The sequence below is a fragment of the Lipotes vexillifer genome, unplaced genomic scaffold (genome assembly GCF_000442215.2).
Source record: "Lipotes vexillifer unplaced genomic scaffold, Lipotes_vexillifer_v1.1 scaffold1088, whole genome shotgun sequence".
Taxonomy (NCBI): domain Eukaryota; kingdom Metazoa; phylum Chordata; class Mammalia; order Artiodactyla; family Lipotidae; genus Lipotes; species Lipotes vexillifer.
The window spans coordinates 1,900,047-1,913,023 of record NW_006779738.1 but is presented as its reverse complement, the minus strand read 5'-3'; the positions used below and the strand labels follow the sequence as shown (position 1 = coordinate 1,913,023).

Sequence of the window (12,977 nt, the reverse complement as noted above, 5' to 3'; positions counted from 1 at the left end):
ACTAAATAGTGATGATACTATTCAAGCAGAATTCTCTCTCTCTCTCTTATAAATATCTACGTATATATATAAAAAAAAAAAGACACGGACACGAAGGAATCGGCGCTTTGTTCACTGGGTGGTAGGGAACCACTGGAGCTGTTGAGCAGAATGGTACACGAGTCAGGCTGTAAGAAGATTAAGCTGGCAATAAAATATTACCTAACGCCTCCAAGAGTATGAGAACTCACAATCTAGATGTGGCGAAAGTGCTGCTGAAGAAACGCTGGTCCCAGGCCATGGATATCCTGGAATTCACAGCCTAAGTGAACCTGTCTGCCATCAAAAACTGTGGTGTGTGGCCACAAGAGGAGCTGTCCCTACAAGGCCTGCGGGAGGTGCAGGGGGTGGCGGCTGTGGGGTTGGAGACGCCAGCCTTCTCAGCAGTTTTCAGTAAACGCTAAACAAGTCTATCCAGGAAAAGAACATCCATCCAAACATCTGTCACTAATGAGAACAGCCTGTACGAAATCTTTGAAGGAACAGTTCATTATCTAAATGATGGAAATATAAATCCCTCTTAGTCACTTTAGTATCATGAACAAATGGACTTAGGTGAGTTTTTAATAACCACACTGCTCAGAAGCAGAGGAGCTTCAGCACTGTGTATGTTTTACACCGACAGTGTACAAGGCCAACACACTTTTGACAATAATTTTTGACTAATACTCAACAAATAAAACACAGGCTTTGCCAAATACATGTGTAAAACAACATGGAAAGAAATACAAAGCAACAGTTTAACACATATAAAGTGGAGTTTTATAGACTGGATTCACAATGACAGAATTTAAATAAGGTAGTATTTAAAACAGGAAGAATTCTTGGGAGAGACCTGAGAGAGACATAAAGATACAACAGACCTGGAAGGAGTGGGTGTTGGGTAGGACACAAAGAGATGGGTGCAGGGGCCTCGCTCCAGCAGTCTCTAAGTCTAGGCCTCGGTGGATCTGCAACATGAGGAAGCTGGACTGGATGACTTTCAAGGTCTTTTATCAAGTTCAAAATTTTTAGGATTCTATAAGCCTCATGTGGCCTTACGGTAACTGCATTTACTTAGATAGTGTGAAAAATATAAGCCCCAGTAGAAGAGGCTAGAGGAGTCAGGAACAAAAAGGAGAATGGTTTAGAGAAAGGACTAAAAGTCTATTATCTACTTTAAAATGACTCACACAAAGAAAAAATAAATAATACAAACGTGGAGCTCTGCAGGGCTCTTAGGCTTAGGGTGATAAAAGCTCTAGTACATAAAAGAGAGAGATGACAGACTAATTAGAGAAATCACAGATCAAACAGAAAACAGCAAAAGGGCTACTGTGTTAACCCAGGCACAAGCTGATCATCAACTAAACCAGGGAACTAGGTAGAAAAGGGAAGAAACAGATATGAGAAAGAGAAACGTCAAGAAGGAAGAAATAGCAGGCATTTGTGCAGGTAGTAAAGGTATACTTTCCTCTGTCAAAGAGGGTGAATTCCATCTAAGCAGTCTCTGACTATCTAAGAAATCCTGCAAAGGGAAAATGGTCCAAAAGTCACTTTTTGGCATGCAGGCAGTTGAGCACTACTGCCAGACTTGGTAAAAGATGGAATTCCACCTGGGACAAAAGAGGCACAACTGGGAGGGAAGCTCATGAGGAGAGATTATATTCAGATATTACATCAGGGAAGGATAAAGAAGATGTGGCACATATTTACAATGGAATATTACTCAGCCATAAAAAGAAACGAGATTGAGTTATTTGTAATGAGGTGGATAGACCTAGAGTCTGTCATACAGAGTGAAGTAGGTCAGAAAGAGAAAAACAGATACTGTACGCTACCACATATACATGGAATCTAAAAAAACAAAAAAATTGGTTCTGAAGAACCTAGGGGCAGGACATGAATAAAGATGCAGACATAGAGAATGGACTTGAGGACACGGGGAGGGGGAAGGGTAAGCTGGGACGAAGCGAGACAGTAGCACTGACACATATACACTACCAAATGTAAAATAGCTAGCTAGTGGGAAGCAGCCGCATAGCACAGGGAGATCAGTTTGGTGCCTTGTGACCACCTATAGGGGTGGGAGAGGGAGGGTGGGAGGGAGGGAGACGCAAGAGGGAAGAGATATGGGCATATATGTATATGTATAGCTGATTCACTTTGTTATAAAGCAGAAACTAACACACCATTGTAAAGCAATTACACTCCAATAAAGATGTTAAAAAAATAATAAATTAATTAATTAAGGAAGGATGTATAGGGAGATAAGTTTAGTTACGTGGATGCTTTACAAATTTTATTTACATAAACTTTCATTTAGCATAATGTAAACATACTCCTGCGAAACAATGTATATTTGATAGCTTTCCTCTACAGATGAGTGTTTCACATGGTTTTAAACTTTGGCATAGCACCGACCACAATGAAGCAGTTTAACTCAGGTAGAAGAAAGATTTGGATTTAAAAGCCCTCAAGACTGTATCGGTGATCACATTTCAAACAATTTACCAAGTCCTCTGTTTGGAGAAATGTGTGTGTGTGTGCGCGCGCGTGCGCGCACGCATGCACCCATGTCCAGTATATACAGACGTATATATATGTGTGTGTGTGTGTGTGTGTGTGAGCGCATGTACCTATGTCCAGTATATACAGATGTATATGTGTGTGTGCGTGCGCATGTACCTACGTCCAGTATATACAGACATATGTGTGTGTGTGCGCACGCACATGCACCCATGTCCAGTATATACAGACATATATGTGTGTGTGTGTGAGCGCATGTACCTATGTCCAGTGTGTACAGATGTATATATGTGTGTGCGCGCGTGCATGTACCTATTTCCAGTATATACAGACGTATATGTGTGTGTGTGTGCACGCATGCACCCATGTCCAGTATATACAGACATATATATGTGTGTGTGCGTGCATGTACCTGTGTCCAGTATATACAGATGTATATTTATATATGTGTGTGTGTGTGCGCGCGCGCGCATGTACCTATGTCCATATACACAGACGTATATATGTGTGTGTGCGCGTGCATGCACCTATGTCTAGTATATACAGACGTGTGTGTGTGTGTGCGCATGCACCTATGTCCAGTATATACAGACGTATATATGTGTGTGTGTGTGCACATGTACCTATGTCCAGTATATACAGACGTATATGTGTGTGTGTGTGCGTGTGTGTGCGCATGTACCTATGTACAGTATATACAGACGTATATGTGTGTGTGCGTGTGCGCATGTACCTATGTCCAGTATATACAGACGTATATGTGTGTGTGTGTGTGCGTGCGTGCATGCACCTATGTCCAGTAGACAAAGACGTATATATATATGTGTGTTTTTGTGTGCGCGCATGCACCTATGTCCAGTATATACAGATGCATGTGTGTGTGAGTGTGTGTGTGTGTGTGTGTGTGTGCATGCACCTATGTCCAGTATATACAGACGTATATATATATATATGTGTGTGTGTGAGTGTGTGCGCATATATAGAGCCAATGTGTGTGTGTGGGGGGGGTGTTTACGTTATCTTTCTGAATTAATGTGTATATAGGTCAGAGCAGATTTTGTGGAAACAGTAAGTCTAACAATATTAAAAATAAGAATTTGATGACATGTCCTCATTTACAGCAAGCCCTAAAGTCACGTGCATAACATAACCATATCCGAGCCACCATCATCTCCTGCCCTGACTATTGCAATAGCCTCCTCCTTGCACTTCCCACTACCTTTCCTACTTTCCTCTAATCCACTCTGCACAGAAACCAGAATGGTCTTTACAAAATGAAAATCTGGTTATGTCATGCCAGCTACTTAAAAACCTCTGACAATTTCCCATTAGGATAAAATCTAATAAACTCCTTAACATGGCCCATATGATGACACATGATCTGGTTCATGCCGTCCTGTATAGCCTCATCTGGCAGCACTATCTCATCAAGGGCTATACTTCAGCTACATGGCTTTCTTTCAGTTCTCTGAACAACCTTAGCTTTTTCCTGCCCCAGGACCTGCACGTCAGCTGTTCATTCTGCCTGTAATACTCTTCCTCTGGCTCCTGCTAACTCCTTTCTCATCCCTTATATTGAAATCCCACTTCCTCAGAGACTTCCCTAACTCTGGATGTAAATCAGGCTGCCCTGTTATGGTCTCTATTCCTACCTTCTACATTTCTCTACTACTTTGTGGTAGAAGGAAAGAATCTGTGTCTTTTTATTTTTTTCATCACTGTATCGTCAACATTTAACACAGTGCTTGGCACATGGCAGGTGCTCAAGAGATAACTGAATGAGAACAGCAGTGAAAAGAAAGCAGTAGGAAAGTAGCAGTTTTCCTCCTCTGGGAGGAAAACCTTCTCGAACTTTATAGTTTAGCTTTTGAAACAAAGAAATGTTTTCAAATGTGAATGCCATCAGAATACAGGAGAGTCAAGCTACCTTCCATTTATAATTATTAAAACATTATTTCAGCACTCACCAGCAATGCTCTTTCGCTTTTGAAATATTGCATGATGGGGAGCAGAAGGCGACTGAGATGAATCTGTAAGGTTTTCAGAGTCATGATTTGCGGTGGTCCTTATAAATTCCATAGCAGCCTGGAGAACTCTATACTGTAGTGCAACAGCCATATCTAAAAACAGAAGATACTAGAATGTTTTCAAGCTATGTGGTTGTTAATTTTTAAAAAAAATTGAATTGATTCTTACATTTATGCAATATCAAAACTGCCAATAGGGCTTCCCTGGTGGCGCAGTCGCTGAGAGTCCGCCTGCCAATGCAGGGGACACGGGTTCGTGCCCCGGTCCGGGAGGATCCCACATGCTGTGGAGCGGCTGGGCCCGTAAGCCATGGCCGCTGAGCCTGTGCGTCTGGAACCTGTGCTCCGCAAGGGGAGAGGCCGCAACGGTGAGAGGCTCGCGTACCGCAAAAAAAAAACAAAACAAAAAAGAAACAACCTGCCAATAATGTTTTATTAGAGATAAATTTAAAATTTTTGATCAACGTGAGTTCTCAATGGTTGTAAACATTTCTTTACTATCTTTAAAAGCAATTTTAAAGCAAATTTCTGAATGATTACTATAAAAAGTTCAATAGAAAAATACTAGCTCACAAATTCATTTCGTTTTATATAATTGTTTTAAAGAACAGCCTTTTTAATATATAAGGCAAAAGTTTAACCAGAAATTCTCACATTTTTCTGCCTCATATTCACTGTAGTATTTGCCACTAAAGAAAACTAATGTTTTATGTTACTATTCAGCATAAGCCTTTTCATTCTACTTGGTAAGAAAAATCAGCAGTTTTGTTTTGTTTTGTTTTTAAATATTTATTTATTTATTTGGTTGCACCAGGTCTTAGTTGTGGCATGTGAACTCTTAGTTGCAGCATGCGAACTCTTAGTTGCGGCATGCATGTGGGATCTATTCCCCGACCAGGGATCGAACCCAGGTCCCCTGCATTGGGAGCGTGGAGTCTTAACCACTGCACCACCAGGGAAGTCCTAGCAGCTTCTTTTAGTGATGCGTTGGCAGCTACTAATTACATCAGGGCATCACTTTTAAATCTTTGCCACTTAAAAAGGCTTCTTTTTAAAGCCAGTAAACAAAGTTAAGGATGAACCTTTAGTAAAACAGTTTCTCTCCTCTATCCCACTCTCTCTAGAGAAGCCAGAGAAAGAGATTAGGTTCTACTAACATTTTTGCCTATTATACAACTGCCTCCCACAAATCCATGAAAATTAGATCTTACTTTGGGTCCTCTTGCTTTTGCTATTTTGAAGATATCCAAGCAGTACAATAAGATCTTCAATAACTCTAAAATATTGTGAGCCTGAGGAACTGCAAGCATGAATTGTAACGGCTATGAAAAGTTGCTGCAGATCACAAGCAAGCAACCTGTATTCATTCAAAGGAACGCTAAAGAAAAAGAACAAATAATTTAAGGCAAACAGAACTGGTTTAAATTCCTGTTCTGCCAGTATTCATTCATTCTTTCATGCGTTCATTCGATATTTATCCATTTATCCATGCTTACTCTATGGCAGGTTACATAAACTACATGCTAGGAACAGAAATAAGAAGACACGCTTTGACTCCTGTGAAAATTCAGCTTGCAAAGGACCAGACAAGTGAACAGATAACTATAACCAGTAAGTGGTGGTAAATGTAACAACAGAGACTAACACAAGATACTGTGGGAATGCACTGGCAGGTTCCCAACACACTAAAGGTGAAGATTCTGTGGCTATGAAGAGGGATATTCGGAGAAGGCTTCACAGAAGTGGTGAATTTGAATAAATTAACTGGCCTCTCTGAATCCCACTTACACAAAGTATGTTTATTTTAAGGATAAAAAGAGATACAGATTTGAACGTATATATTAATCACGTACAACTACCTAATAACTATGAATTAGTATCTTCTGTCCCTCAATTTTTAACCGTGATAATCTACCTCAGTGTGTGATATTAAGCCTCTCCACTTACGTTTTCAAAATCAAGCAAGAGTTAGACATGGTAAATTCGGTGTGGCGGGGGGCAATCAATAGAGTAGCATATAAGGACATTCTGTAAGTACAGTTTCTTTAAAACAACAACGGCAACAAACTGCTCTTAGCAGGAGCCTGCTGGTACTCTTCCCAAGTTCCACCAATTTCATGCACTGTATTATAATCAAGACTAAATGTTTTGAGGAATACAATACTTTGTATTTCTCATATACCCAGCACACAGATCCTAAATAAAACAGGTGCCCAATAAAACCTGAACTGAGCTGACCACAAGTTGTCCTCTCTAGCACCCAGGAGCCTCCCTGGCCTAGAGAATCACCGAGGATATGCTCTGCCTTCTCTGCAAAAATGTATTTAATAGTTAATGTTTTAACGTGCAGTAAGGTGATGCTTCTGGAGATCTGTATCTTAACGTTATGCTAATAAAAATGTTATATTGTACATCATAAATGCAGACACTGAAGGCACAAAATCCAAATAAAAATATAGTTGCCTAACGTATTTTTTAAAGCTGTTAATCAATTTGGTGGGCAGCCATTTGTCAATGTACTTTTCGCTACTAGAAATTCATTTATGGTAGTAGACAGCGGTACAGCATGCTAAAAGTGGGAGAGCATGGTGGCTGTAAAGAACAGGCTTCTGAAGTGAGAAGATTCAGCCTCAAGTTCTCTGTTTACTAGCTGTGTGATCTACAACAAGTTACTACGTCTCTCTAATCCTTAATTTCCTATACCTGATGGGGATAATAATTTTTGTAAGACTATAGTGGAAGCTTGGTAAATATATTTGAGGACAGTTAAATTTATTCACCTTGTCTTCAGGTTCTAAATACCTAAAAGTGCGTCATATAAATACCTTATTTTTTTAAAACCAAACTTTTTGAAAATGATGGAAAATATGCCCTCCAAATTTAATTTAATTTAATTTAATCAGTTTTGGAGGAAAGAAACTCTTTGAAAGTACTATGAAGTATCAGATGCTTTAATGTAACTTGCTAGTAAAGTTTTTCCCTTTCCAAAGTTCTTATCAGATGTAGTTTAAAATAATGATTTAAAACTTACTTCTTTTCTAATCCATTCAGAGCTGCTACTGTATTACATAACACGTAGAGTAGACCATTATCCAACAACATATCTGCTACCTTAGAACAAGAATTTAATATTTGGAGAAGAAGTAAGAGAGCGTTATGCAAGAGCACGTTGTCATATAAGGAGGTCTCTATTAGTCCCAGAATAGGAATGACAGACCACTTCTGAAAAAGTCCCATGTTTTTCACATCTTCCAGATCAAATCTATAATAAATAATACAGTTAAGAGCATGTTAGAAGCAATAAACCATGAAATAAGGAAAAATGATTGCAATATGGGCCGTTTTGTTGACTTGATTTTGAAGCTATAAAGCATAATTTAGGGAAGCAAGGATTCTTAACCGTTTTTAGATCATAAATCCCTCCAATAAAAAGATAAAAGGTGTTGCTAGAAGTCTGTTCCAAGGCAAATACACAAATATTCAAGGGAAACATTTATACAATTTCATGGTTTTAATTGACTCACTTTAATTTGTCCATGAACCACTAAGTTGTCCAAAGATCCCCTGCTCTAGGGATCTATATAACAAGTGTGCAGAAAAAAAAAAAGACTACTATTTTACACAATATTTCAGGGAACCAGTAAAAAGAGGTCTAGTGAAAGGAATGGATCTCGAGTTCTTGTTCCAATACTCTTTGTCTCTGGGATGGAGGGAAATTATTTACATGTTTTATACCTCATTTTCTTTATCTGTCAAATATGTGTGGTGATATTTGCTCTACTTTCTTCTCAAGACTGTTGTGAGAATCAAATGAGATGATGCAGAATTGCTTTGAAAGAGCCAAAAGCTGTATGCAAATGCAAAGTACTATTGTCACTGCTGCAACTAATAAGTAAATTCTTCAAGGTCTGAATTGGTCTACTTACAAATAAGTAGGAGACACTTAATAATAATACAAAGGCACACATTTCTCTCTACTTTATCATACAAAGAAATAACAGTTTAACTTTTCTGCCAAACTTTTGACTTGGGAGAAAAATATTCTTTAATTTCTGTACTTATTTGCTAATCCTTCAGCATTATACCAGGGACAAAGCTCAGTAATCAGAATTCCAGGTGGGGGATTTATTCTTCACCCAGATAAGCCGGGTCTCGGACGGAGTGAGGAGCTTGTCTGTGGAGCCCTCCTATAATCTGCTGCTGGGACCACAGAAGCCACCTTCTTCTCAGTTAACCTCAGGTTAACACTGGACACCAAATCTTAACTATCACTTTCTTTCGTCGGATGCAGCATTTCTTTCTTTCTTTCTTACTTACGAGTTCCTAGCTAATGAATGAAATACAAAGGAAGAAGTTATATTAGAAAGAATATAATATGGAAAATAATAAACTGATTCACCTGGAAAATGACTTTTAGTAGATTTTTTCTAAGAGTGACCAAGCAATTTTGTTAAGAGTCAGTTTAACGAATTTATTTAAGACAAAAGATCCCCAATTCTGGTGGAGGGAAGAACCCACTTACTCTTCATCAAGGCCAGCATGTCGGCCAAAGAACATTTCAATGAAGCATTCTAATAATTCCTGAGTTCCCCGATGAAGATACAACTGGTTGGCTAGCAAGGAAAAGCCACGATTCTTCAGAAATTTATCCTTTTGTTCCTTAGATGCTCTATTAAAATACGCATCTAATAGCTGAGGAAAAAAATTAAGTTAGACAATATGTTAAAATTTTATATAATGTATACAAGTCAGACAGTGTATTATATTTGTAGTTGTAAGTTATTGTTCAATTTCATCTGTATAGAACAGAGAAAGCTCAAAAAAAATGCCACCTCCATAGCAAAACAAAAATGAACTTTGTCTCTGATTATTACAGAATGCTAATGATGACCCTGTCTTGGAGATCTTAATACTTCTGTGATGGGAAACTAGCTTTTTAGCTGAGCGTGGACACCTAGCTGATTGGCAGCCTTAGCTGAGTATAAGTAGAATATTGGTGCCTAATTCTAATTCTGAAAAAGAAAAAACGAGTCAACACTGTATGATGCTTTCTCTGAAAAAAAAAAAAGAGTATATATATATATATATATATATATATATATATCCTAGACCTCTATTTTTCTAGACTTAACACTTTATTTATCTTGAGCATTGGTCTAAACTTCCATCCTTTCCCAGCATCTTAAACGCAACATGTATACAATCTAAGTAATTATTTTTCCTTCCACACTCACTTCTTCCATGGTTCTGATCTTAGAGCACAGTAGCACCATCCTATGAGACTTTAAGGCTAATCTCACTTTTGGCTTTTCTTGTCCTGATTTCCCACATGTAATTATGAAGGTCTCTCACCTCCATTCCAGTGAATGTCTCTCAAATCTGTCTGTCCTTTGACTTTCCACTTCCCCAGATCAGGGACTCATCATCTCTCCCCTGGACCCCTGTGATATCCTGCGAACACAACGCTTCCACCTCTCTCTCCCTTGCGATCACTCCCTCACAGTGGTGACAGACTGTTCTTCCCAAAACACACACCTCTTTACCGCCCTACTTAAAAAGCTTTCTAAGTTCACAGCATAATACAAAATACACCTTTTGCATGAATCCTTCCCTGGTTCCCGCATCAGAATTATTTGCTTTTCCTGTGCTCCCATTCTTCTTTATAAATACTACCACTGAAGCACTCATCACACAAGTCCTTACATTTTACTTAGTTGGGTATATGTCTCTCTTCCCCACTGGCGTATAAACTCCTAAATGCAGAGGCTTATTCCCCTTTATATCCCACATAGCAGCTAGCCCAGTGTTTTACACATGAAATGGAAGCTAAGTAAATAGTGGGTTGCAACTGATCTAACAATATCCCACACCAAACTAAGAAAATGAGAATCTTTAAAGACCATGTCAATATTGGGTTGTCTCCTAATGGGAACCATTCGTATCAAATATTTATTCTTTCAACGATGTACTTAGGACCTTTTATATATTAGACACAAGATGCCTACCCTCACAGGACTTATATTTCAGTATGGGAGGTTAAAAAATAAACCAAATACACAAACAAATTAAAAAGGTAATTACAAGACACACCTAGGATGCTATTATAGAACAGGTGAGGCGCAGGGCTAGACAGAAGCTGTTTTGAAAGGTGAACAGGAAAGGCCTCTTTGAGAAGGTGACATCTGAGCTGAAACCTGAAAGAAGTGTCTAAGATTTAACAATACTACACTGCAGGAGAGACTTCCAATGACCTGTGTGTTCCTTGTAAGTAGCAGACTTAAAAAAACATACTGATATGAATCAATATATGGAGGAGGGCTTAAAGTTGGATGATAAGACAGAGAAAAATAGGGGTAAGAAGTGACAAACTACATCAGCTCATTATGCCTAAGAATAAAAGCAAGCTTCAGGTCTATTTGAATATGTACATTCAAATTTTAAATTATGCATATGTTTATCGTTCCAAATGAAAACAACATATTTAGCATTTGCCCTTACTTTAATAACTCCTTGTTGTACAGCAGGCGATGGGTGGTTAACGAGGACCAACAGCGTATCTGCTTGAATGAGCCTGTCCATCACATCTTCCAGCATAACATCAGGCAGGATGAGAAGAACTCCGCTTAAGAGTTCATACAACCCACAGCATACAGGTACCAAACAGTCTTCAGTTACACTAAAACAGAGACCCAGAAAGTCTTACCAAAACAAGATCAGGGAGGAAAGTAGTGCCTCATGATTACCTTAAGAACTGTGATGAGTAGTAATAATTTTCACGTGTGAAACAAAAGTGCATAAGGTTTAAAAAATGTTTCCTGATTTAACTGTGATTAACAAATTTGCCATCACTTTTTATCACCGGTATTTTTTAGGTATATCGTCTATTAAACACTAGTCTATTCTACATCTGTGATTTCCAAGAGCCACTTGTGCTATTTAAACTGTTTAAAATTAAACTAAAAATCCAGTTGCTCAGCCGCACTGGCCACATTTCAAGTGCGTTATGTGTCTCCTGCAGTGGACAGCACAGGTGAACGTTTCCATCATCCTGTGGGAAGTTTCACTGACGGTGCTAATTGAGATGCTTTTGGGAACGATGATAAATCGTATAATTTCCCTAAACTGAAGAGTTTTTCTCTAATAACCATATGGAATTAAATAAACCATAAGATAATTTTTTCTTCAGGAACAAGTTATGGTTTATCCTTTGGTTAAATATGGAATTCAATATCACCTAGTATTAAAATAAGGAGAAAGGTACCTTTGTTATTAATATATATGTTATATTATAAGAGATCCCATAATAAAGACATTTCTACAAGTACAGAACTTCTTCAAAGAACAGTAAAAAAAAAAAAAAAAGCGGGGAGGGGTTTGGCATACAAAAACATGTGAGCACCTGTGAGCACTTGTAGTTCGGTTGTGGTTTGGCTCATAACGGAGAGAAAAGGCAAAGTTTTCCCAGTCTTCGGTGTTCCTGTCAACAAGACTTGGCCACCGGCCGACAGCTGCAGAGCCATTCTGTGAGGGAAAAGCTAGCCCAAGGCTTGCAATAGTGCTGTGGCTTTGCTGGAACGAGGCCAGTCCCTTCAGGAAATCAGGTCGGCGTGGGCAGAACTCATCCCCAGGACTGTCATCGTCTGATCTGGGTTCTGTTCCCACCTCCTTCTGATCTACTTTGACCACTGGAAGTCCCGATGTTCCTTTCGGGACACCACTGACAGAGGCATGGGCTGAAAGGACAGCTTCCATTTCACAAACCGTTTTTGCAGACTCACAGCTACTGACAAAAGCATCTTCTCTGCCTTTCTTCAGCGTCTCGGAACTCCCCAGAGGGCTCCATTTCTCTGGTTGGGAAGCAACATCATTATCTACAATGCTTTGTAACTTGTCAATACTACAACCCAAACTTCCAGTCAATTTTCGTGGTTGTATTTGAGGTGAAGAAGTAGGAAATGCTGGTAGGCTTCTAGAACGTAACATGCTGGCAGTCACCTGCTGTGGAACAGTACTGGAGGAATTGTTTCCTGGTGAGAGTAGACACAAAAACAGTACTGAAAAATCTTATGAGCGGGCCCACTTCTTTTCTGCACTATCGGTCCCAACCAGAGCAACAACCCATTTATCTAGCGATATTAAAGAACCCATACAGGCTAACGGTCGTAGTAACTAATGCTTAAAAATTCTTAGGTTAAAACTATTTTTCTTTTAACTACTTTTTATTAAAATTTTCCCAAAATACATATCTTTACCTGTCTCCTTAACAAAATACAATATTGCCTGAGTGATTCAAAGTTATTAGGATTAATGGTAATACTGAAGTGAAATTAAGTGAATTAAGTGAAACTCAATGTACCTCGGGCTAGCAGTCACTAGGATGCAGTTTGATACAGTGGAAAGAGT

The 12,977-nt window shown here is 38.9% G+C and overlaps 1 protein-coding gene across 2 annotated transcripts in view; it reads right to left on the bottom strand.

Annotated features, from left to right (window-relative positions):
- LYST (lysosomal trafficking regulator) overlaps positions 1-12,977 on the bottom strand; it is a 160,712-nt gene that overhangs the window by 79,484 nt on the left and 68,251 nt on the right. For both annotated transcript variants that reach the window (XM_007452943.1, XM_007452944.1), the window contains exons 22-27: positions 11,974-12,601; positions 11,073-11,250; positions 9,097-9,266; positions 7,606-7,836; positions 5,786-5,952; positions 4,515-4,667 (exon numbers count right to left, since the gene is read on the bottom strand). In XM_007452943.1, coding sequence (XP_007453005.1) covers positions 4,515-4,667; positions 5,786-5,952; positions 7,606-7,836; positions 9,097-9,266; positions 11,073-11,250; positions 11,974-12,601 — 1,527 coding nt within the window. The remainder of the gene's footprint in view (positions 1-4,514; positions 4,668-5,785; positions 5,953-7,605; positions 7,837-9,096; positions 9,267-11,072; positions 11,251-11,973; positions 12,602-12,977) is intronic.